Here is a 27,525-nt window from a genome sequence, read left to right as displayed (position 1 = left end):
ATACTGAGCTCCGTATCAATGCGCTGTCGAAGTGCGCAGAAGGTGTTAGTACGCCTGTCATTATAGTGCAGACTTTCCATAGCATAGAAAATCGCTACGTTTCAATTTGTGTAACTGAACTTTGTTTCATGTCACTGGTCATATAAACCTATGTAAACAGGAAAAACGCGGAAGAGTTTGGTCGCATCTAACTACAGCCCCAAAAAATACCATTGGCCATACTGAGCCTAGCTACATTGCTAACAGGAGTGACAGCGCGTCTAACTGCGTCTGACTGACTGGGAGGTCGCGCAAAGCTCGGAGAGGTACGGAGCAGCTCGTCTCAATTCAGATAAGAGCATATTTCATTATGGAAGTACGGTGGACTGTTCCTTTAACATGGACGGCCTTGGGCTGAAGTACCCTTGAGAAAGGCACCTAACCCCCAACTGCTCCCTGGGTACTGTAGCATGGCTGCCCACTGCTGGGTGTGTGTGCACGCTCATTGCTCACATGCATGTTCACTGCTTCAGATGGGTTAAATGCAGAGAAGGAATTTCACTGTGCTTAAGTGTACATATGTGTGATTTAAATAAAGTTGTTCTTCAATGCTTCTAGGAGCACATCCTTTGGACAGATGAGACAAAACCGAAGCTTATTGGCAAGTCACACCAGCTCTATGGCCACAGAAGGAAAAAAACCAAAGCCTTCAAAGAAAAGAACACCATACCTATGAAACATGGATGAGGCTTGGTTATGATTTGGGGCTGCTTTGCTGTGTCTGGCACTGATTGCCTTGAATCTGTGCAGGGCACAATGAAATCTCAAGACTATCAAGGCACTCTGGAGTGAAACATACTGCCCAGTATCAGAAAGCTCTGTCTCAGTTGCAGGTCATAGGTCCTCCAACAAAACATTGGACTATTCTGAAGTGGCCTTCTCTGAGCTCTGATCTGAACCCTATCGAACATCTCTGGAAAGAGCTGAAACATGAAGTGTGGATAAGGCACCCTTCAAACCTGAGACAGCTAGAGCAGTTTGCTCAGGAAGAGTGGGCTAAACTACCTGTTGGCAGATGCAGAACTCTTGCTGACCGCTCCAGAGATCGCTTGTTAGCAGTAACTGTGAAAGGTTGTGCAACAAAATATTAAGTTAAGGGTACCATAATTTTTGTCCGTGCCATTTTCATTTGTTTTGTGATTGTAAAATATTTAGTTGAATCAAACAAAGTCTGATTTGTGTTAAATATGGAATAAACAATGATGGATGCCATTGAGTTTTGTCAGTTTCAAGTTATTACAGAGATCACTGTGGGTGTTTTTGTTTTTTTTCGTGGAAAGGTAACAACAAACTTGTCCACATCTGTATGAGATGGAGTTTTACTTCATCTAATATTCAATGAAGCAAAGTCAGTGGATTTCCATTCCCTTTTCTTTTAATGAGTTACAACTCATCAAAATAAACATCCTTCCTGTGCTTACTACAGAAGGATAGACATAAAAAGACAAGGGGGAGAATTCTAAACTTTTAGTGACCAGTAAGTTCACATTTATTCTCAGTTCTGTGAAAAGTTTTCAAAATGCATTCTATGAATGTTATTTGATTTTACTTAGCTCTTTGTTGAACAGTGTGTTAGTGCTTATAATAGTTTTACTCCATCTAATATTCAATGAAGCAAAGTCAGTGGATTTCCATTCCCTTTTCTTTTAATGAGTTACAACTCATCAAAATAAACATCCTTCCTGTTACAGGTAGAAGGTATCACTTTAGTTTTTTATATTTACATGGCAAAAACAGAATAACTGCACTGTTTTAGCATTACAGCTTGAATAAAATGCTGTGCATTGAACTTGTCTGGGTTTGGTTTTAATTGATTTGTATGAGCTACAGAACCTTACCACAGGGAATCACTAAATATTTTAGCCTCGATGAAAGAATATAATCTCAGTAATGGCTTGCTTGCTTCTGGCAATTATTTAGCAACATACTAGCTTACATACTCACAATGTAACATACGTATTAACAGTTGGATTTTGAAGTCATTCATTTAAATAATAAACACTGGTACTGTGGCATCAAATATGGTCTGAAAAACGTGCTGTGAGGTCTAGAAATTTGAGTATGGAATTTTGAAATGGAAAATGTGTACTGAGTATTGTATATCGCACTCAAAAGAATGTGGCAGTTTAAACTTCTACTTCCAAAAAACAAACAAAATGCAGTTCTGTGTTTTAAAGCGTTACCTATAGTACCTATATATTACGTAAAGTGATGGATGTTCACCTCATTTTCTGCAAGCTACAGGACAGAGACCAAAGAAACTACAGGATACAGCATAAAAGGACAGAGTGGTAATGCTTTATAACCTATAGGTATTAAGCCTTTAAACTGTCTATACTGTGGCTATTTCATATTTCTTGCTGGTCTCCGCTTCCCTGTGTTTCACCTGTTGCAGTTTCAGTCCTTTCTCCTCCATCATCTTGGCCTCTTTAAACTCCTGTCTGACTTTGTCTAGCACTCCTGGACTGAAGATAACATCCAGTGCAGTCATGGCCAAAGCTTTGGCAGTACGGAGTGTATAAAACTGAGCTTCATCTGCACCTGCAAATGAAATCAAGTTAAAATGAACAAAAGGTGGTTTTGTATTTCATAAAGACCAGAAAATGGCATTCAGTTGACATCAAATTCCCAACTTGAAACAGACTTTTTCTTTGGTCTGGTCTCTTTAGTTTCAGGTTTTTTTCCCCTCCACTCTTATCTGCACTATTTTCATGTACCTTATCACATGTTGCACTATTTTTGTTACAGTTCCACTTACCTCACTTCACTACCGTTACCTCATTTCATTGTGTCACTTTATATGGCTCTACACCACTAGTAGATGTAGTGCCACCATCAATTAGGATGCAGTGCTGCAACTAAAACACTGCAACTATTGTTCTTCTATGTGTTTCTTCTTCTTCCTCTTCTTCTTTTTCTTATATTTATTATTCCTATGCAAATTTCGATTTCGAATAACTCAATAACCGTACGTCGCACACAGACAAACAATATATCAAAACGTGCGGCTCGATCGGACTCGCTATGCTATTACTTTTCTCTACAGAATACGATTTTTTCGCGACATAGTCGCGAAAAAATCGCCCAAAAAAACCCATTCATTTCTATGGAATTAATTGAAAAAAAAGCACTTTTTCAAACATCCGCTGCTCTGGCATGCTTTCACCTAGAGACGTGATTCAAACTCTAAAACGTAGGAAAACTTCTCCTCTGTGGATCTGGCATTCAACTTTTCTGCTAGGTTCTACACTTTCGGATCAGTCCCGGCTCAAACGCCATCTGGGTTCCGGGAGAAAATCCGGCTTTTGAATGGGTGTCTATTGCGTTACACACCAGTGGAGCTCGTTTAGTTAGAGTGTAGAGAGCTTGAAAAAATAGCTCAAACTTTCTCGCTTAAACTGTGGTTTCAGCCACAAATTTCACTCTACAGACATAAATTTCTCAAAAGTAGTAGTAAAACTTGTCCTGATTCACACAATGTGTCTACCTAAACGATAGGATTTACAGTTTTTGAATGAGAAGCCTCAAACTGAGGAGAGTGCAGCCGAGAAGCCTCATTGACACCCATTATAAACGTGACAGAAAAGTCACTCATTTTTAACTCGCTCTAGTGTCCTCATTTTTAACACTACAGACAAAAAACTACATCAGTGTATTCAGGAGACCCTTCTAGCGCTCACTGTGAAAGAATTTTGTGAATAGCTGCTTTCATTTATGAGTTATTTGTCGTTGTTCAAGGCCTGCTCCTGAGCAAAAAACAGCAGAAAACTGACAAAATCTTGTGTCTTCACGCTCCTGCTCAGGCCCGTCGCCATGCCGACTGGGGCCAGTGAGGGAGCGGGGGGGGGTTTGCTGTCTCAAGCACACACACAAATCATGGCATTGTAGCTTCATAGCAGGTCACACATTCACAGCCAGCAAACATGCGTGACCGAATTGCTTCGCGCACTGCATCCTCTCACAATTTCCCCCGGGGAATTGTCCGGTCTAGTTCTTGTTAGTGTCTTCTTGTGAGCAATTATTTAGTTCTATTTTTATTAGATTATATTTTAATCTTTTTTTTTTTAATTAGTCTGCATTTATCTATTTTATTATGTACTTGAGCTGCTGCAACACCTGAAATTTCCCGTCATGGGGATCAATAAGGGAATATCTTATCTTAGTTCTATCTTGTTTAATAGGCAGTAATTCCAAAATGGTATTGGATCTTTTTTCTTCAGGGTATAATGCCATGGAACAAAATAGTACCTGAAACTTCGAAAGATCAACCCTCAATAATTGACACTTAAATCTATATTAAACAAAGTAAAAATAATTTTCGAAAAGTTCAGAAGAAATGAAGCTCTCAGTTGTTTCTTGGTAGCAGGAATAGCAGGTCTAGAAATGAACAATCAATTTGAACAAACTAGATCAGAAGAGCTTTTCAAGAGACATGGATAAAATGTACTTCACAACAATCTATGTGCATCTTTTAGATGATCTACAGCAGTTATCTTCAAACTTTTTGTTGCTCGGGGTTGTTCTACCCTAAATGCAGGACAGTATTGATGGATACCAAGCATTAGGGAATACACTGTGTTGAGTGTGGAATATCACTGACAGAGGACGCCATTTCTCAGACTTACCAGAGGCAGCTGTATATTCTGCAGTGTGATTCAGCGCCTCAGATCCAATGTAGAAATAAGAGTGAATCCCTGGAACAGCATGAGTCACATTCCCGAAATCTGTAGAGCCTGAATATGGATGGGATTGAAATCATAAACTTGGCACGTCTTGGACAAAACATGGCCTTAAAAGTAACTTGCACCTTTCCTAACCAATACACAGTTCAGTGCTCATATTTTGCTCTAACATTTATCTATAATAATGGTATCAACATGAGCAGCCTCCCAGTGAAGGGACGTAGGTATAGTGTTATGTGGGTTAGAGAGGATGATGAAATGGGGAGGACACAAAGCCAGCAGAATGAAGAAGCTATTGAAGGGGAGAAAGACTGGGATTTGCATGAATGAGCTTCTTCTACACTCCAAGTGCAGAAGATGGCTTCATGGACAGTGTGGTAAATAAGGAATCTTAAGCAGACTGTCACAGGACAGACAAGTCTGAAATGTTCTCTGTCTGTCCAAATTTCAGCATGTTCAAATGACGGGCCAAAGGCTTGGAACAATGCAGCCAGGGGTCTGGGGCCCACCTTAAGGCCCTGGAAGCTGAAGGTCTTTAGATGCCTGGAGATTGCTTCTCAGCTATTTCCAGGCACATTTTTGTGATCTTCAAAGGCCAAATTACACGAGACATTAGTTGCTAATTACACTACAAATTGAATAGAATTTACAAGAAAATGTCAGAAGATTCAAGATTCATGCTTAAAGTTATATCCAAGAAAACAGTAGTACTGTACACACAGGTCAGTTCCATTTCTAGAAATAAAGTATGGGGGGCAAGGATGTCCCAGTTGATTACAACTTACTGGTACTCATATATAGACAAAACATGGCCTTAAAAGTAACTTGCACCTTTCCTAACCAATACACAATTCATAGTATAAAAATAGTCTATAACAATGTTTCATAATAGCACTCATGAAACATTATCAACAATGACTATTTTTATACTACGTTTATAATAAATCGATAAGAAATTTAGTAATTAACAATACAACTCTTCTTACATAATACAGTTAAAATTTTGAGTACGAGATTCCAAGTAACTTTGTAACAAAATGACTTTTAAAGTGACTCAAAACTAGACATGGTCATTTGGTATTCAGACTAAAATCTGTTGGACTAGAACTTAGAAAATAGAATAAAATAAAAACTCTATTAAAATATAAATCTACATCCTACAGAGCATATGACTATGACTGTCAGTCATTTTTATTATGAATAAAAAATGCACATAATAATCACTGATTGACAGTTTAGCACATAATACTGTACTGCAAAGTTTCATGGAAACTGAACTCTTAAATCAACTGACTGGATCAATCAGACATCATCAACCCTAAAACACTAGTTTAACTGCATTATGCAAAAAAAAACAAGTGAATACTGAGTGTATTACTATTATTATCTTTAGTGCACCACTTGGGGAGAGGGACGTGCTTGTAAATTTTTGGTGGGGCTCGGACCTTCGGTGGCCGAGTTATGAATTTTTAAATCCCTGCGCGCGAGTGGCTGGATCAGGGCTCGTGCTTAAACTTTCCGCAATCCGCGCTCGCTCCTGACGTCGGATCGGGCCGAGCCTGGGCTCATTTGAAAGGTCTCAGAGAGAGGGATGCGCATGTGAGGTTTGGCGGCTAGAACCATTGGTGGCCGAGTTATGAACTTTTAAAGGCTGGTTTGAGCATGGGGGTTTCGGGAGTGAATAGCAGGTTGAGCTATGTCCATAGCAGGCTGTGGCTGTGCTGGTTCGAAAGGGCTCGGGGAGAGGGACGTGACTGTAAATTTTGGCGCAGCTAGGACCATCAGTAGCAGAGTTATGAATTTTTAAAGTCACGCATGCGGGGGCCCCCCATTTCACAGGCTGTGTTACGACATGATATATGTCTTCCAAATGTTATACCCAGTGTAACATTTGGAAGAAAATTAGACCAATATCTTTACAATATTTCATGGACCATCCGGTTTGATGCTTTTGAAATCCAGATGGACACATTAAAATTATTTTTGAATCGGCCATCCAGTCCGATGCTTTTGAAACAAAGACGGACAAATGCGAAAATTATGGGTAAATGTCCGTCGGTCCGGCCTTATTTCCCCCCACGGTAGTAACAAAATAAACCACAGAAAAAGAAAGTGTAATATTCCAATCCATAAAAAAAATGTATGCAATAAAGTGGAATGACACAGATAAAAAGGTATTGAACACGTTTACTGAGATTTATTTAAAATTTGGCGGAGAAGCCTTGGTTTGCAAAGACAGCTTCAAGATTCTTCCTGTATGACGAAACTAATCTCTCCCGCTGTTTAGGTTGGATTCTGGCTCATTCTTCTACACAAACAGTTATTAAATGAAATAGTGAATCATGATCTTCAGTTCATTATACAAATTTTCTCTTGATCTTAAGTGTGGCGATTGACTGGGCCATACCAACACCTTTATTTTCATCCTTCCTAGGGACCAAATGAGAGTCTCATTTACAGTATATTTTGGATTGTTGTCCTGCTGGAAAGTCCACCAGTGTTTCATCCTCATCATCCTAATGGATGGCAACAGATTCCTCTTTGGATTCTGCTGGTACCATGAGAAAAGAAACAACCCTACACCATGATGCTTCCACCTTTGAAATTTATTGTAAGTATGACATGATATTTTAGGGCCGTATGCAGAGCCAAACAGTACTTTGAAAAGTTTATTAATTTTTTTGTCTTGTCTCGGCAAACTACATTCTCCCCGTAATCTACAGGCATCTCCAAATATTCTGTAGAAAACTTCCAACCAGCTTCAACATACCTTTTCTTCAGTAATGGAGTCCTCTGGGGAGATCGAGAATGGAGACCACAGCTGTGGAGTGCATTGCCTATTGTTTTCTCTGTAACAAATACCCACTGCTTCCGGCTCTTTCTAGATCTCCTTATAAGTGGTCCTCGGCAAGTCTTCTGACTAATGTTCTGATTGCCCAGTTGGAAATCTTGTGAGATGCTCCCATGCTTGGCTGGTTGAGGTTTGAATGATGTAACTTCCACTTGCAGACAAAGGTCATGATGGTGCTTATGGGAACACTTACAGTGCCTTGCAAAAGTATTCATACCCCTTGAACTTTTTCACATTTTTCCACCTTACAACCACGAACTTAAAAGTTTTTTTATTGAGATTTTATGTGACAGACCAACACAGAGTAGCACATAATTGTGAAGTGAAACGAAAATGATAAATGGTCTTCAAAATTTTAAACAAATAAAAATCTGAAAAATGTGATGTGCATTAGTATTCAGCCCCCCGCATGAATACTTTGTAGAGCCACCTTTTGCTGCAATTACAGCTGCAAGTCTTTTGTGGTATGTCTCTACCAGCTTTGCACATCTAGACACTGACATTTTTGCCCATTCTTCTTTGCAAAATAGCTCAAGCTCAGCCAGATCGGATGGAGAGCATCTGTGAACAGCAATTTTCAAGTCTTGCCAGAGATGCTCAATAGAATTTAGGTCTGGACTTTGACTGGGCCATTCTAACACATGAATATTCTTTGATGTAAACCATTCCATTGTAGCTCTGGCTGTATGTTTAGGGTCAGTGTCTTGCTGGAAGGTGAATCTCCTTCCCAGTCTCAAGTCTTTTGTAGCCTCCAACAGGTTTTCTTCCAGGACTGCCCTGTATTTAGCTCCATCCATCTTCCCATCAACTCTGACCAGCTTCCCTGTCCCTGCTGAAGAAAAGCATCCCCATAGCATGATGCTGCCACCACCATGTTTCACAGTGGGGATGGTGTGTGCAGGGTGATGAGCAGTGTTAGTTTTCCACCACACATAGCGCTTTGCATTTAGGCCAAAAAGTTCAACTTTGGTCTCATCTGACCAAAGCACCTTCTTCCACATGTTTGCTGTGTCCCCTACATTTCTTATGCCTGTCTTTCAACAATGGCTTTCTTCTTGCCACTCTTCCAAAAAGGCCAGATTTGTGTAGTGTACAACTTATAGTTGTCCTGTGCACAGATTCTCCCACCTGAGCTGTGGATTTCTGCAGCGCCTCCAGAGTGATCATGGGCCTCTTGGCTACTTCTCTGACCAGTGCTAGGGCGTAATTTTGGGTAGGGACGCTAGGGACGTGTCCCTACCAATATTCAGCCGCTACTGTGTAATCACGATCAATAAAACCGATGTCCTAACCTGAGCAATGATTATATGGTACACAAAGGGTTAAATGTATGACACTGCTAATAATCCCCCCTCTAACGTAGATATCATTCTCTGATTAGCTACCTGTTTCTCGCTAACTTACATGGTTGGCTATCCCAGCTGTCACTCCATCTGCTGTAACAGCAGCACACTTCCCACAGCAGCCGTGACTACCCGCCCATCAACCCCCCGAATCTCACACGAATCTCACACTGACGGAGAGTGGGGGGTGCGTGGGGTAGGTCAGGTGTGTACCTGACCTACCCCACGCACCCCCCACTCTCCGTCAGCCTACAAATTAAGCTGGACTTCGATGTCCATGCATGCTTGCGCTACGACTCGCATGCTGACTTGAGTATCATGGATGACGGCCCTCCTCCCAAGAAACGAGACATTCATTCATTCTTCTTCAAAGTCAAGAATGTAAGTGCAGGGTTTCCGTCGAGCTTTAAAAACTCAACAAAATCCTTTTGATGTATGGAAACCCTTCATAAAAGTATTGCTGCGGCTCCTTAGGCAGGTTTAGCAACATGACAGGACGCATCAGAGCTAGGCTACTGCATAGCTGCAGAGAAAAGGAATGCTGGAACAATGTAACTTGGTATTAGATAATATCCTCGATGAATGAATGTTAAATTTATAGACCTAATGGTTTTACAGAATGTAAGTAGTCAGATGTAGGCTACTGCATGGCCATGCAGATGTGCGACTTGCATTTCAGAATCAACAGCGTGACAGCTGCTGAGTCTGCTGCGTTCACCGTTTTACAGAGACCTTTTTCTACTACTACTAGGCTAGGCTAGATACTAGAGCCCTGCACTCCCGTGGGACCCGATGCAAAGCAGTGCGGTGCGGGACAAATTTTGAAAGCTCATTGCGGGCGCGGGTGGGAGGGGGAGTGCACAATGCGGGAGCGGGCGGGAGAGGTGATAAGCTGCAGTCCCGCTAACTAAAAACGTGTTTAAAATAAAATTTATAAATGATTCATTTATGTCTATCATATATAATTTGTGCTGGATACTTTATTTGGCATTAATAAAAACATTTTAAGATGCCTAAATTTCCGGATGTGGTCTAATCTCGCGTACGTTTCCGATTCCTTTCCGCTCTTCCGTGTTTGAGATCTCCGATCATGGCAGAAGAGCAGAGCTCCTCTAGTGAAGCTCACAGTGCTTCGGAAGTAAAAGAGGTACATTTACCGTTAAAAAGTCAAGAGTCCTGAAATCAGACATTTGGAAGTCGTTCTCACTCGTGTACGACGCATAGGTAAATCAGCTGCCCTTTGCTTGTTGTGATAAGTGTTGTGAGCTGTAGATATTTATGCTCAAATCCACTCAAAGTAGGGGGCGGGGCACCATCACGCTGTGTCTTTAAATTATATTAATTTCTTATAGGCCTACTTGTATTTCCTACACTGTCAGAAATAGGGGTACAGTAGGAGTCCATTTCTGTCCCCCAAGGTACAACCTACGTTGATGTACCCCCTAGGGCTCATTATTGGACTTCAAGGTCACTATGTGTACCTTTTTAGGGCCAAAAAGGTACTTATATATGTTCCCAAGCAGTACATAAAGGGTACAAAGAAGTACCTTAGAGGGTACTGCCCCAGTGACAAGCCAATGTACCCCTAAAGGTACCATAATGGCCTTTATTTTCTAAGAGTGTAGAATGTAAATGTGAGGAGTGACATATAAGCTATGTGCAATGTACAATATTGTTAATATCCACTGTAGATGTTGGTAGGAGTGTTGGGTATCTCTGTAAAGCCTCAGCTGCGCATGCCGCCTGGCAACATGCACCCTCGCTACGTGCGCTAGGTGAAGGATCGGTCAGTGGAGAGCTCAGCTAAGCTCAGCATGTTTAATTCCCCAAGCCAATGACAAGAACTTTCGTGAGAAATAACGCGAACGTCTGCATCATGCGGGATTTGCGGGCGGGAGCGGGACTGAAAATTATAATTCTTTGCGGGAGCGGGACTGAAAATTCTGTCCTGCGCAGACCTCTACTAGATACAACAAATCCATGGTCCTTTACTGCCACCTACAGACGAATATTGGTAACTGCAGCATGAACATAGAAGTCACAAGCACATCTGCAGTGAAAATCATAACACACGTTATGAACACAGAAACAGGCAACAAAAAGACATAATATGGAAAATGACAGACAACAAAAAAGGCAACAAAAAGACAAAAAAATGGGGGGTATACTACAAATGCAATACTAATGTAATCATAATCATGCTATAACAGGCAACTACTAAATTATATATCCAAATATCATTTTACCTAAATTTGAGCTTATTACAGAATAGAAAATGCCACCAGTAGCACCTATTTATGAGTGTCTCAATAAGGCAGTCAGTGAATTTTGAGACACCCCCCCCCCAATGTCAAACAATACAGATATTGAATAAAAAATAAACAATATTTAATGCTAAAAATGCTTAAAGTTTTTAATTCTTATTTTCATGTATTTCTGTGGAAGAGACAGAATGACTGCTTAAACACAAATTAGGAATTGTGTGGTGTAAAAGTAATAAATCATCAGATTAATTTCATTTATGTGTACTTACATGTTACAGTTATGTGTTTCAATGTTCTTGATGTATGTTAATTGACAGTATGTTGCACTTTTGCAGCCCTTAACATCCTGCATGAGTAAAGCTGAGAACTCTGAAGTTGCCTCCTTGACTTTCATTACATGATGTTACATTACATTTAGCTGACGCTTTTATCCGAAGCGACTTACTGTTACTATTTTGGTACAGGGTATTGGTTACAGTCCCTGGAGCAACGTTGGGTTAGGTGCCTTGCTCAAGAGCACTTCAGCCATGGATGGAGATGTAAGGGTGGGATTTGAACCTGCAACCCTGGGATCCAAAGACCAACTCCCTAACCATTAACCTATAAGATCTGCATGACATGAAATTATGATTGCTAATGGAAAAAAAAAACACCTTTCAGAAGCTCTGCCTTGGATCACTTTTGTGTCCCCACCAATGTCAAAATCAAAGTTACTCCCTTGGACCAGTGCTCTCCTTGCTCGCTCTGTCAGTTTAGGTGGACGGCCATGTCTTGGTAGGTTTGCAGTTGTGCCATACTTTTTCCATTTTTGAATGATGGATTGAACAGTGCTTCTTGAGATTTTCAGCGCTTGGGATATTTTTTTATAACCTAACCCTGCTTTAAACTTCTCCAGAACTTTATCCCTGACCTGTCTGGTGAGTTCTTTGGTCTTCATGATGCTGTTTGTTCTTCAGTGTTCTTTAACAAACCACTGAGGCCTTCACAGAACAAGTGTATTTATGCGGAGAGTAAATTACACACAGTAGGACTCTATTAACTAATTAGATGACTTCTGAAGACAATTGATTGCACTGGATTGTATTTAGAGGTATCAGAGGACAGGGGGCTGAATACTAACGCACACCACATTTTTCAGATTTTTATTTGTTTAAAATTTTGAAGACCATTTATCATTTTTGTTTCACTTCACAATTATGTGCTACTCTGTGTTGGTCTAGCACATAAAATCTCAATAAAAAAACTTAAGTTCGTGGTTGTAAGGTGGAAAAATGTGAAAAAGTTCAAGGGGTATGAATACTTTTGCAAGGCACTGTAGGAGTTGAGAAATCTGCCAGTAACCAGTGCCATTGCTATGCTGCTCAACAATCTTATTGTGAAAGTCTTGGGAGAGCTTTTGCCTCTGCACATCATGAGATGTTTCTTGTATGACAGTTTGGTGCCAAATGATTTGTTTACTTGCGTTCAGAGGTGGATTCCCCCTTTTCAAAGACTGGAAGTACTAACCTACCAACGTGCACTAACCCAGCCAATTCTAATTCGCACAGGCCAGAGAACTAATCAGTGCACTAAGCTGGGTTGCTTAAGCTGCTTTTACACAGGCACTTGCGCTAGAACAAGGTGCCTCGGTGCAACTGCCTATCTAAACACAGTTTATTCCAGAACAATTTGACATCAGGTGGCACAGTGGTGTAGTGGCTAACACGGTTGCCTCACAGCAAGAAGGTTCTGGGTTTGAACCCAGTGGCCGACGGGGGCCTTCCTGTGTGGAGTTTGCACATTCTCCCCGTGTCTACGTGAGCTTCCTCCGGGTGCTCCAGTTTCCCCACAGTCCAAAGACATGCAGGTTAGGTTAATTGGTGGCTCTAAATTGACCGTAGGTGTGAATGTGAGCATGAATGGTTGTTTGTCTCTATGTCTCAGCCTTGCGATGACCTGGTGACTTGTCCAGGGTGTACCCCGCCTCTCGCCTATAGTCAGCTGGGATAGGCTCCAGCTTGCCCGTGACCCTGGACAGGATAAGCGGTTACAGATAATGGATGGATGGAAGGAATTTGACATCAATGGGTGCAACTTGCTCCACTTTACAAGGTGCTGAAACTTGTTCCCGTTTACTGTCTAAACACAATTGGTGGCGAGCAGGAAGGCTTACGCATGCACGGTAGAATTCATCTGGGTCATTTATCATCCAGACAAGACCACTTTACAGCAAATTCAATGGTCAGTTATTCTCGAGTGCTTTTCCTTGTCAAACTTCTCCACCTCTAAACAATGGAGTCAAGTGATTCCCAAGCCAATCACAGCGATAACTGGACAAAAGATGATGTTCTTACTCTCATCCGGTTGTGGGGAGATGCAGATACCTAGTTGGATTATGGGGAAATCGGGCCGCAATGAGCCGATTGACCGCCGAATCACTGAACGTTTAAACAAACAAGCAGCAAGAGGACAATAAAGCAAGTTACAAACAAGCTTCTGATTATTCATTTGCACATGTGCACTTTTGTGTTTACCATAAAGTTGTGCTTTCTTTTTCTTTTTTTTCTCTGCTTCACTCCTGATAGAGTGAGCATGTTAACACAAAGGAAAGTGGGCACAACTTCCCGTTGCCTGTGTAAAAGCAGCTTTACTATATTCAATACTCCCCCCCACCGTCATTCCAGTTTATTGCACATAACTTTTTAATGGATTGGAATAGTATGATTTCACAGTGCTCTGAGCATGTAAGGGAAAAGGGCAGAGACCAGTAAACACATCACAAGGGGATCTGAGACACTGGGATTCTCATGAGATACAACTAGGTGAAGGAGGTGGGAAGACGACATTGGAAATGGCAAAAGAATACTAACATGGGAATAACATTTGCATAGATCAGTAACTCAGCAGGTTAGCTGGAAAAGAGATTCTCCCAGAGGAGGTAACTTCTCCCAAAATTTGGGATGTTGTTAGTAGATACTGGGATATATCAAAGTCATGTTATTAAATAGCACAGTTGAAACACCATTTCACCCCTCGTTAGCATGCAAGCTTATTTATTTACCAGAAGAATCCTCAACAGTAATGAACTTCATGCCAAGAGCTTTCCCATTCTCCTCATACAGGCCTTCCAAAGTGCGGTTCCTCAGGATGTCATAAAACTTGTTTTTTGCCAACAGAAGCTCAACCTGTAAGAAGCGAGGCTTGGTTTAATTTATCTTTTAAAGAACATATTACTCATGCATGCCAACGGTTATGTTCAATTTGACATGAGATTAACATTGTGAAATAAAGGTGTCTTTAAGGCATCTTTGAAAATAATGAAACAAGTGGTATATTTTTGTTTCTACAACAGCACAGTTGAATTCATTTTCGCTCTGATTGGTTAGACGGTGTTGATTAATTTTCTGACAGTAGTTATGGCTGCAAGGCTACTCACAGGTTTATATTAATGTATGTCTCAGGTATTGTTTCTATACTAAGATCTAAGACATCGTTTCTGGTTGAGAGTATGCTGTGCACATTTTGGCCGCTGCATCTCACCGGAGCCTTTTCTTTTTGTGTTTGTATAGTTTGATATTTGGGGGGGGGGGGGGGGGGGGGGGTTCATGTTTTGTCCGCTGGTTGTGGCTCTGGACCCAGTTTTGTGTGTCGGTTTCCTTCAGGCCTTGGTCTGCCGTGGGTGATGCCTGTGCTCCTCGCTATGGACTGCAGTGAGTTCGTTGCTCTTTTAATGTCAGGGTTGTCCAGTGCTCTGTGAAGCGGTGCTTCTGTGCTCATTTCGTGGATCCATGGCGTGGTGTTCCAAGCGATGTTGCCCAGCAGCGTCGCAGCACCTGTGCAGGCGGTGTGGGATTTATCTTTGTATGCCTTTTGGTGGGACTGTGGGTAGCTACACCATTGGAATTACATCCTGATCCTTTTTTGGTGGACTCCTTTTCTTTTTCCTAATTGTAAAGCAACCTTGAGTGTTAGAAATGCACTATATAAATTGAACTTTTTATTTTCAATCTAGGCGGCACGGTGCTGTAGTGGTTAGCGCTGTTGCCTCACAGCAAGAAGGTCCGGGTTCGAGCCCCGTGGCCGCCGAGGGCCTTTCTGTGTGGAGTTTGCATGTTCTCCCCGTGTCCGCGTGGGTTTCCTCCGGGTGCTCCGGTTTCCCCCACAGTCCAAAGACATGCAGGTTAGGTTAACTGGTGACTCTAAATTGACCGTAGGTGTGAATGTGAGTGTGAATGGTTGTCTGTGTCTATGTGTCAGCCCTGTGATGACCTGGCGACTTGTCCAGGGTGTACCCCGCCTTTCGCCCGTAGTCAGCTGGGATAGGCTCCAGCTTGCCTGCGACCCTGTAGAACAGGATAAAGCAGCTAGAGATAATGAGATGAGATGAGCACACCCTATTGTATTTTGCTCCTGACATATGATACTACTCCAGATCTATAGATAAAAATTTACATGTGGTCCCCAGTGCAAGGGATTTCAGTTTCTGAACAAAACATAGTGAATAAGGTATTTACAGTTCACTAACCCTGCATCCTGTGGCCAGGGCAGCAGCTTGAAAACAGGCCTCAGCTTTGGCTTGGATGTTGGGCAGGTCTCGGTGTGAAGGGGTGCGCAAGTAATACTGCAGCTCAGTGTAGTCAGGGATGATGTTGGGTTTCACACCTCCATGCCTTATTATACCTGAGCAAGGCAAACATAACTCAGCTTCTCACTGTTCTGTATATAATGTCTTGTGTATTTTTCTGTCAATCTATGCGTCACTCTTTCCAATTATAAGGCTAAGGATGCAAATTCACCATGGACTCTCCAATCAGGTCTGAGCTGCTGCCGGAGTACAGACATGTTACAGTAGGCCATGACGGCTGCGTCTAGAGCATTTACACCTTCCCAGGGATACGCTGATGCATGAGATGCATGTCCATGGTACTTCACTACAACCCTGCACAACAAAAAGATATAAAACAGCGAAGTAATATAGTATTAACACAACAATTATTCCTGCTATGAGCCACAGGTAATCAGGAGTGTGTATCTCCTCAGTCAGAGAAGCTTTAAAGGTAGACTGCCTTTCAGATTTTTCAAGTGTAGGTCATAGAAAGAATTTTCCCCGACACCCAATTATTTTTGCTTAGTGGACCGAAAGCTACTGAATTCGAATCACAGACTTCCAATTTTATTAGTTTTTTTAAAAATAGAACACTTAATGAATTTAGGGCCATGTGGCCCTAAATTCTCCACTATTTTTTCCTGCGTCACCATGACCCAATTCAAGATACTACTTCATGCATCACGTGGTGGGCTTTCCCCGTTCGCGCAAGGCATTGTGGGATATAAATTTGAAACAGGAGAGAAAAATGGAGGATGAGAGTGTATGAATGAAACATGAAAAACCGACTACAGTAACGGAAAGTGAGAAGAAAAGATGTTGTGAAGGAAAGGAAACGCAGGACCAAACTAATAAATATTGGCAGTCAGCGAGCACCTCTGTGTGATCAGCTGTTCGTTTAGCGACAGAATGATGTAACGGCTGGTGCACGGTCAAAGGTAAACCTGTAGATGGCAGTAATGCAACACTGTGGATGCCAGCTGCTGTAAAACCCAGAAGAAGGTAAACCTGCGCATGCGCACACGGACTTTCTCTGTCTGCTTGACTGCGTGAAGCCAGCTATTTCATGCATATTATTTGCTACGGAATCCCCTCAAATTAAATAACTTCCCAGCCACAGAATGGCCTGGGTTTTTTTGAGATATTACAGAAATTAACATACATCACAACTACCAAAATTTCAGAGGGAACCAAATTTCACCAATTTTATGAAATCGAAAGGCCATCTAGCTTTAACAAGTGTTAGATTATCTACAGTCAATGCATAGACATGATCATGACCAAGATCTAATGTGAGATTTTGTCAGACAGCAGTTTCTCACCATCATATTAGATTGGAAATTAATATGGCTTGAGTTGTGAACATATCACCTGCCAACAAACAATATTTTATCCATTATCTACACCAATTATCCATTAGGGTTGCCGGGGAAGCTGCAGCCAATTCCAACTGACTTCAGGCCAGTCTAATCACAGGGCTAAGACGGAGACAAACAGCCATTCACAATCACATTGACTCCTGTGAGCAATTTAGAGGAACCAGTTGACCTAATCTGCATATTTTTGTACAGAACTCCATGCAAGCTCCCCAGAAACTTCTTGCTGTGAGGCAACACTAACCACTGAACCGGCGTGCTGCCTCAACAGGCATCCAAAGAAAATTAAAACTTGTGCACTAAATTCTAGTGTTTTTTGTTTTTTTTAAATTAAAGATGTATGCTGTACAATGATTCTGCCACAGAAATGAAATTACTGAAAGCCCAAATGTTGCCATGACATTCATGTCACTGTATGTAAACTTCTGACTACAACTGTACGCAAAACATAATGAATATATTTGTGTTATGGAAATACATATGGATATCGCTACATTTTAATCAAATTTAACTCCATTAGGTGAGTGAATATCTAAATTAGTGTCATAAATGAGACATTTCTGCATCTCTAACATTGTGTGTGTGTGTGTGAGAGAGAGAGAGAGAGAGAGAGAGAGAGAGAGAGAGAGAGAGAGAGATGTTGATCTATGTATACCAAAGGAGGTTTTATTTGACGAAGTATGATCTACGAATGTAGAGCTCTGCCGCTGAAAAGATTCAGTCTCATGGATATCCAGGACATTCTGCTCCAAAGTAAAAGTCACTGACACATGCCTAACACACACACACACATGCATATACAGTATAAAAGGAGAACACTGTCAACTTGACATTGTGGATGACAGTTGAAATAATCATCATTGCATAATAATGAAGTGCACAGGGAAAACATTTTTCTTGGTGGAATAATTTTGGACTCTCGTGCAATATTGGGCGGCACGGTGGTGTAGTGGTTAGCGCTGTCGCCTCACAGCAAGAAGGTCCTGGGTTCGAGCCCCGGGGCCGGCGAGGGCCTTTCTGTGTGGAGTTTGCATGTTCTCCCCGTGTCCGCGTGGGTTTCCTCCGGGTGCTCCGGTTTCCCCCACAGTCCAAAGACATGCAGGTTAGGTTAACTGGTGACTCTAAATTGACCGTAGGTGTGAATGTGAGTGTGAATGGTTGTCTGTGTCAGCCCTGTGATGACCTGGCGACTTGTCCAGGGTGTACCCCGCCTTTCGCCCGTAGTCAGCTGGGAAAGGCTCCAGCTTGCCTGCGACCCTGTAGAAGGATAAAGCGGCTTGAGATAATGAGATGAGATGTGCAATATTGAATTACTCATGTGCTGCCACGTTTGGGATGTAGACCGCGTCCTCCTGTGAGGGATGAGCCATAAACACAACATCCAGACCCTCAAAGCCTCCTTCTCGCAGTAAGTCCACCTTCCCACCTCCATTCTCTTCTGCAGGAGTCCCCAACACAGTTATCTAATAATTCAGACAATTCATCAGACATTCCTTAAACTAGACATTTGAACATTATAGCTCAGTGCATGATCTTAATGAACTGCATATTAAATCAATGACATCAGTCCGTATACATGAGTGACAAATTAAAGGAAAATAAAATGTGTTTCACTGCAAATGAATATTTTTCTCCTGATTGATCACCTTTAACCTATGATGAAACGTTTCTATCCTAATGGGAGTGGTCTGATTCAGGATGACCCCACCCCCATCCACAAGGCACGAGGGTGTATGGAATCATTTGCTGAATCATATGCCATGAGCTTTACTTTGAATTGAACACCGATGGTAGATTTTGGAGTGATGTGTTAGACAGCAAGTTGTGTGTGGCAAAATGGCATTCATTACTCCAGTACAGTTCTGGAGACTTGTATTATCTGTGGCAAAGTGCACTGAAGCTGTCTAACCCCTTATCAAGGCGCATTGTTAGTTTTTCCTTTAATTTGAAATTTATTTCAAATGTATTATATACATTGGTATGCTAGTCAATGCTGCCATTTACATATGACATTTGTTATATATCTAATAGTTTTATACACTTATATGACAGTTTTTGTATACAAAACATCTTTTTTTTGTTTGTTTCTTGCAGCTACAATTATCGACACCTTTTCAGATTTTACAAAAGGTGAGTTTCAGTTACAACAATTATTATTGGTTAATTAATCAACCAGAAGATCCCCCTCACCCTTCGATCTTGTCGTCTGATGACACAGCTCATTACCTGAGATGGAATTTTTTTCAACACGATCAGCAATTTGAGGAAAACCCGGACGTTATCATCGCAGGTAAGCATGGTGGAAAGATAATGGACATGTTTTTACTGATCAAATTCATCGATATTTCATGAGCTCCTTGTCAAAACCTACTTTGTTTCTTACCCTGTCATTTGACAGTCGTCATTTTGTATCTAAATGCGCGTTTGAGAAGTCGCGGTCGCGTGAGGTGTCGATAATAGTGATCATTTTCACCGGTGTCCACCATTATCGACACCTCGTGGAACTAAATGACATTTACAACTGTTATGACTCGATCTTTGTACAACATTGTTGAAATAGATGAAGTACTTTAAAAAATAAAAGTGCTGTGATTTATAATAATTTTTTTCTGATCCATAACAGAATGGAATGCTTATACAGTATTTGGAATCCTACTGCAATAAATAGAATTAGACCAGAATTAAATTCCTAGTGTATAAAAAAAATGCATGCTTGAAATATTTAGATTTAAGAGATCTATTTTAACACTATAAAAATGTACCAAAGTAGAACAGAACAAGTTTAGGATGACTTAGATTGACAACAAGGTACCTACAGTTTTGGTTTGAGGAATGACATGCGACCTTTGACCTTGATTTTCATGTGGTTACAATGTCAGTGGCCTGTTGACATTTATTGGTAAACTACAAAACTAGAAATTAATACAAACAACAATGAATGATTAACAAAATGTGATCTATGAAAATACTTAAAGTGGGTAGAAAGTGGAACAAAAAGATTTTCTGAAACAGGTTACACATTAGGCGGTGTAGTGGTTCACGCTGTCGCCTCACAGCAAGAAGGTCCAGGTTCGAGCCCCGTGGCTGACGAGGGCCTTTCTGTGTGGAGTTTGCATGTTCTCCCCGTGTCCGCATGGGTTTCCTCCGGGTGCTCCAGTTTCCCCCACAGTCCAAAGACATGCGGGTTAGGTTAACTGGTGACTCTAAATTGACCGTAGGTGTGAATGTGAGTGTGAATGGTTGTCTGTGTCTATGTGTCAGCTCTGTGATGACCTGGCGACTTGTCCAGGGTGTACCCCGCCTTTCGCCCGTAGTCAGCTGGGAAAGGCTCCAGCTTGCTGGCGACCCTGTAGAACAGGATAAAGCAGCTAGAGATAATGAGATGAGATTAGATGAGATCTGGGTGTCGATAACTGTGGAACGGTATCGATAACTGTAGACAAAGGTGTCAATACTTGTGGAATGGTGTCACATGATCTAATACGTTAAGTAATAGGGAATCAACTCATTTTTTTTTCCAGTGGAAGTTTGAGTAATTATTCATGCACAATTTACGTATTGAAAGTGTTTTCTAATTTTGCAATGGCCAAAAGTGTCGATAATTGTAGCAGCCGCTCTATATATTTTCCTTCCAGATAATAGTTACACTGGGGTTTCTATCATCGGGTCTCAGAAAACCTGAACAATTTGTTTTAAATAATAGCCTTCAGTAATTTTTTTTTTTTTGCAAATCTTTGTAACCTAACCCCAAAAATTTGCATAAAAAAATTCTTGAACGGGAACAAATCACATCTAGGCTTGATTGACACACCTTGATTGGCACAGGCCACGCCTCCCTGCTCTCCAGCGCCGCCTTCAGGCCCACTGCTGCTGCAGCTCCGCTCTCTGCGATCAGGTTGTGGCCGCACGCGTGGCCGATACCAGGCAGAGCATCATACTCACACAGGAAGCCCACATTAACCCCAGACCCACTATCTGCTCCACCCACAGGTCCCCACGTGGCCCGAAAAGCTGTTCCGAGTTTATAGTGTGCCTCCACGGTCCACCCTGTCTCCTGTGTGAAAAAGTGGACCAGAGTGTCATGGGCTTGTCTTTCCTCATACGCCAGTTCTGGGTGACTCCATATTGCGTCTCCTAATCGATGGAGTTTGTTCTTGGCTTCGTCAATGGAACAGCAAACCTGTTGCTTCAGTGCTTGGAGTTTTTCAGCCATTCTGTAACAATGCACCAAGAAATGAGACCTAGGGCATAATTTTGGGTAGGGACGCTAGGGACGTGTCCCTACCAATATTCAGCCGCTACTGTGTAATCACGATCAATAAAACCGATGTCCTAACCTAAGCAATGATTATATGGCACACAAAGGGTTAAATGTATGACACTGCTAATAATCCCCCCTCTAATGTAGATATCATTCTCTGATTAGCTACCTGTTTCTCGCTAACTTACATGGTTGGCTATCCCAGCTGTCACTCCATCTGCTGTAAAAGCAGCACACTTCCCACAGCAGCCATGACTACCCACCCATCAACCCCCCGAATCTCACACGTACACACCTGACCTACCCCACGCACCCCCTACTCTCCGTCAGCCTACAAATTAAGCTGGACTTCGATGTCCATGCATGCTTGCGCTACGACTCGCATGCTGACTTGAGTATCATGGATGACGGCCCCCCTCCCAAGAAACGAGACATTCGTTCATTCTTCTTCAAAGTCAAGAATGTAAGTGCAAGGTTTCCGTCGAGCTTTAAAAACTCAACAAAATCCTTTTGATGTATGGAAACCCGTCATAAAAGTATTGCTGCGGCTCCTTAGGCAGGTTTAGCAACATGACAGGATGCATCAGAGCTAGGCTACTGCATAGCTGCAGAGAAAAGGAATGCTGGAGCAATGTAACTTGGTGTTAGATAATATCCTCAATGAATGAATATTAAATTTATAGACCTAATGGCTTTACAGAATGTAAGTAGTTCGATGTAGGCTACTGCATGGCCATGCAGATGTGCGACTTGCATTTCAGAATCTACTGCGTTCACCGTTTTACAGAGACCTCTTTCTACTACTACTAGGCAGTGTTGCCGGATTGAGCGGTTTCAAGTGCATTTTGGAGGGTTTTGAACATATTTTGGGCTGGAAAACGTCAGCAGCATCTGGCAACACTGCTACTAGGCTAGGCTAGATACAACAACTCTATGGTCCTTTACTGCCACCTACAGACAAATATTGGTAACTGCAGCATGTTTGGTTCTTTCAAATAGGAGCAACCAGTATAAACTAATTTGCTTGTGTTTGAGTATCAGTAACCAACACATTTACATTTAATTTGTGTACTTGCATGTTACAGTTATGTGTTTCAATGTTCTTGATGTATGTTAATTGACAGTATGTTGCACTTTTGCAGCCCTTAACATCCTGCATGAGTAAAGCTGAGAACTCTGAAGTTGCCTCCTTGACTTTCATTACATGAAAGTTACATTACATTTAGCTGACGCTTTTATCCGAAGCGACTTACTGTTACTATTTTGGTACAGGGTATTGGTTACAGTCCCTGGAGCAACGTTGGGTTAGGTGCCTTGCACTTCAGCCATGGATGGAGATGTAGGGAGAGGTAAGGTTGGGATTTGAACCTGCAACCCTGGGATCCAAAGACCAACTCCCTAACCATTAACCTATAAGATCTGCATGACATGAAATTATGATTGCTAATGGGAAAAAAAAACACCTTTCGGAAGCTCTGCCTTGGATCACTTTTGTGTCCCCACCAATGTCAAAATCAAAGTTACTCCCTTGAATGAGACACAAGCTCAGTGTCTTAGTGCTCTCTCTTATGACTTTATGAGCTTAAAAAAAAAACTTAAAGCAGACTTTAGCAGAGATAAAGGTGTCACTGCTCATAAAAAAAATCTGACAAGTCAGCACTTAACTCCCACACGCTTTTCCCTACCTGTCACGTGAGCTGTTTTCTGTAATGTGAAGGAGGAACCAGCACTGAGCTCTATATAAACTCTGGAGAGCTCATAGTCAATTCCCCGCTGCACAGAGTGAAGCCGTCTGACCGCCATCTTACCACTCCCATAGCATGTATTTGGCTTGTGTTAAACCAGGGCTTTTCAAAGTGTGGGGCGCGCCCCCCCTGGGGGGGCGCCAGAATTCTTCAGGGGGGGCGCAACGTGAGAGACAAAATGGATCGATTTTTAGTACCTAAAGCTACAGTGAGTGAGGAGACAAAGTCTGGGCCAAGCAAAGAAACAGAGCCTCCAGGATGTTGCGATTTGCAACTTCAGCGCAAATTCAACCAATCCCCGCGAATTCAGGGCGGTGTTGCAATTATATCCAATCACCGCAACTTTCCCGCAAATTTGACCAATCATTGGCGTCGTCTTGAGGTGACGTCGACAAACTACCTTCCGCCTTACTTCCGTGTGTTCAAGAGAAGCAGCATGCGTGCAGTGTTGCCAGATTGGGAGGTTTCAAGTGCATTTTGGCGGGTTTTGAACATATTTTGGACTGGAAAACGTCAGCAGTATCTGGCAACACTGAAAGTGTGTTATGTTTACAGTGAAGGACTGTGTGCACTTTATTTATTTTTTTTACTTAATACAAGAAATTAATGGATGCCAACATTTTTGCCAAAATGGTATTTTATTTTCCATTGTTTAGGCAGCTTCAGCATCATACTGTGAGATTCTGTTCAAATTGTTTTTTTTTCTTCTATGAAGCCTGAGCCATTTATTTTATTAGTTTATAATTATTGTTTAATTTAGTCTTCAGGAGAGACTGCCTGCACACAGTACTAGTATTAATAGTTTTTTTCTTATATGAAAGCTGAGGCATTTATATTATATTTTAAGGTAACTTCATGTTGTGCTGTGAGGTTCTATGCACTTTAACTTTTGAACCAACAGGTGCATTTGGATAAGTAAAGCCTATTTTTCTGCATTTTTGTAGTCCTGGTAATCTTTTATATTGGTAAAGTTGTTTATAGGACCATTTCTCAGTGCCTTTGTTTTTTTTAATCAATAGTTTTACAGTAATAACTTAATATTTAACATATCACTCAATTTTAATCACAAAAAGAGAAAATCGCAACAATTTCTCGCAACTTTCACTTCCTCCCGCAATGTAATCGTAACAAAAACCTAAAAAACACCGCAACTTTCATCGCAATTTTTTTTGGAAAACCCCCGCAACAGACATTTTAGCCCGCAACAATCACAAAAAAGGCCCGCGAAATCCTGGGGGACTGGAAAAAGAAGGAAGTATGACCACGATTATTTAAAGTTTGGATTTTCATGGACTGGATCTGAAGATGCTCCACTGCTACAGTGTGTTGTCTGCCAAGAGGTGCTAGCTAACGATGCTATGAGATGTTTAAAATGTGTAAAACAAGATGTTTTAAAAAGCACAGATGTTTAAAATGTGAAAAAGAAAAAAATAATGTGTACAACAACCATTTTTTAAAAATACGAATGGAACATTAGCAACAACAAAAATTGTAAGGGGGGGCGCGGTTGTTTATTTGCTCTCTGAGGGGGGCTGACTCTCCCACACTTTGAAAACCCCTGTGTTAAACCATTGTATCTGATCCGATTTGCCCCAAGAAAAGTATCTCCTGACTTTTTTCCCCTTTCATTGGCTCCTCTTATTTTCTCAACTTTACCCCCATTCCTTACATATCTCTATAGCGTCCCGCTTCACTGTTGTTTTTTTCTTTTCCAGTCCAGTCTCTGATCTTTTTTGAACATCTCTTTTACTACTATAATTATATTCAATGGACATTTCAGTTTCTCTTATACAATCTACCTTTCTCTTTGATATATTTCTTCTACCTATCTATCTATTTATTTAACCAACACAAAGGCTATACAACACTTCCTTTAGATTTAGGACAGTCGTTGAAACGGGATTATTTTCTCATGTTATTTGCCATTTTCACTTCATTCTCACAGTCATGTCTTAACAGTATTTATTGATCATTCACTGTCACATAATTTATGCAGCTTGCGACCAATGTGACCAATAAATATTGTTAAGACATGAGAATGAAGTGAAAATGGCAAATAACATGAGAAAATAATCCTGTTTCAACAACTGTCCTAAATAGAAAGGAAGTATTGTACAGCCTTTGTGTTGGTATAATAATAGATAGATAGATAGATAGATAGATAGATAGATAGATAGATAGATAGATAAACTATATACAAGAGAAAAACTTAATCTCCGTTGAAATAATTATAGTAGTAAAACAGCCGTTCAAAAAAAGTGATCAGAGACTGGACCAGAAAAGAAAAAAAACAATAACAGTGAAGGGGAGTGATATAAAGATATGTAAGGAATGTGAGTAAAGTGGAGAAAATAAAAGTAGTGAAGAAGGGGGGATTCAGGAAAATACCTTTCTTGGGGAGAATTTGATCAGATATGACGGTTTAACGCATAAGCCAATGAGGTGTGGTAAGATGGCGGCCAAATGGCTTCACTCTGACGAGCTCAGTGGGAACCAGATTAGTGCAGTGTATGACTGACGTAATTCCTGTTTTCGAGTTTGTTTGCCGCGATTTTTTTCTTTACGTAATCTTTTTCATTTTCTCTACATACAATTTTCCACTATCACTTGCATTTTTGTTTGCATTTTCACTTTCCCTTTTTTCGGAGAACGACAAAGACCGGAAGTTTTTTCCTTCCCGTGCAAAGACAGGCCTTGTGTCCGAAATCGCTCCCTACTCACCATATAGGGCACTAGATAGTGGGGACGCCATTTTGTAGTGCTGTCCGAAACTAGGTGAGGATTACACTTTATATAGTGCACTCAAAGTATCCCACAATGCATCACGAAAAGTAGTGTACAACCGATGGTCACTAACCAAAGCAATATATCCCATCATGCATTGCGGTCGCGCTGAAAGAAATCAAAGGTCTCAAATTTGATTTAATAAAAGGCAGCGGCAAAGAAGATTAAAGTTCTTGCTTTAAAAGAACTGAAAGATGCAGGTACTTTGTATTGATTAATGTGGGAAATAAGCTCAGTGTAATCTGTATTTATCGCAAAAATACATGCATGTATTTATTATTTTGAAATCTCAATGCCGCCTGATCTTGTACGTTTTAATTGTGCGACAGTAATGACGTAAATACCAGCGCGACGGACAAGTGTCCGAAAGCGTTTTTTCATTTTACCAATGAGCTCACTGTATAGGTCTCCATATAGTAATTCCCTATATAGGGCGTAGGGAACGAGTGAGTGATCTCGGACACAGGGAGGGTATATAGTAAGTCCCTATATAGGGAGTAGTGAACGAGTAAGCGATTTCGGACACAGGGAGAGTGAAGCCGATGGGGTGTGGTAAGATGGCGGCCAGATGGCTTCACTCTGATGAGCTCAGTGGGAACATAAGAACTTATGCTCACTTATATTGTAATATCAGTTGTGCTAACCCCTTGTTATATTTGTTTTCTTTTATTTATTTTATTTATCTTACATACCTTTAATCCACTCATTAGAGGAGGGGGGATTTTGATAGAATTGATAAGTCAAGTCCACTTTGTCAAATATGCTATACATGCTCAACATAGAGCACAGATGAAATTTCAGTCCTCTCTGACCCACGGTGCAAACAGGCAATGCAATAAATAAAAATAGAATAATTGAAAAAACAAACAATATAAACACTCTAGATAAGAACTAGACATAGACTAAACACTCAGACAAACAATATAAACAGTATAAATAAACAGTGTAAACACTAGATAAGAACTAGACAAAGACTAAACACTCAGACAATATAAACAGTATAAAACACTCTAGATAAGAACTGGATGTAGGCTAAACACTCATATATACATACATACATACATACACACGTAAATTGGTGCAAATAAACAGTCAAGGGCACTTGAGTAATGTATTGTAGTGAGTTTGTCGTTGCACTGTATTCTTTTGTTTCAATAAAAAAAAAGAGCTCAGTGGGAACTTTTTTTATAATCCTTATTGGAAATAACAGCAACAAAATACAAATACAGTTATTAATACACACACAAACCAAGAGCCTGGGGGAGTTTTCAAATTAAAAACATTAAATAATGAGCACAAATGAAAAGTTTTAGTAGCTCTCTTGTTTATAGAGTCAGAGATGATTTTGATATACTGTTCAGTTTCCTTTGTGAAGCCTATAAATGAAGATTTTGAACTAAACTTGGCTTTATGAATATGGTATTTTCCTAAAATGATCAACAAGTTTATTATATATAACTCTTTCTGGTTTTTGCTTTTGTTGTTATGGAAACCAAACAGTACATATTTCCAACACAGAGAAAAATCAGAGTCAAGCTTGGCTGTAACATACCAGGTTATTTCTGTCCAGAACGTGATGGTAAAGGGACATTGCT

General features: G+C 40.9%; 1 protein-coding gene across 3 annotated transcripts; it reads right to left on the bottom strand.

Moving 5' to 3' along the window:
- Positions 1–1,803: 1,803 nt before the first annotated feature.
- LOC132872473 (peptidase M20 domain-containing protein 2-like) lies at positions 1,804–27,525 on the bottom strand. 3 transcript variants are annotated; one of them, XM_060907349.1, is made up of 8 exons: positions 27,483–27,525; positions 20,952–21,354; positions 18,455–18,603; positions 15,955–16,097; positions 15,684–15,838; positions 14,220–14,343; positions 4,665–4,772; positions 1,804–2,580 (listed from the first exon to the last, which is right to left on the bottom strand). In XM_060907349.1, the coding sequence occupies exons 2-8, from the start codon at positions 21,351–21,353 to the stop codon at positions 2,372–2,374; spliced, it is 1,290 nt and encodes a 429-aa protein (XP_060763332.1). In that variant the 5' UTR covers position 21,354; positions 27,483–27,525; the 3' UTR covers positions 1,804–2,371. The 3 variants fall into 3 exon arrangements, with proteins under 3 accessions (XP_060763332.1, XP_060763310.1, XP_060763321.1); XM_060907327.1 differs by lacking the exon at positions 27,483–27,525 and adding an exon at positions 23,087–23,136; XM_060907338.1 differs by lacking the exon at positions 27,483–27,525 and adding an exon at positions 22,865–23,022.

This window comes from Neoarius graeffei, chromosome 2, assembly GCF_027579695.1.
Source record: "Neoarius graeffei isolate fNeoGra1 chromosome 2, fNeoGra1.pri, whole genome shotgun sequence".
Lineage (NCBI taxonomy): Eukaryota > Metazoa > Chordata > Actinopteri > Siluriformes > Ariidae > Neoarius > Neoarius graeffei.
The sequence above is the reverse complement of the archived record's forward strand: the minus strand, read 5'-3'. Positions and strand labels throughout refer to the sequence as shown.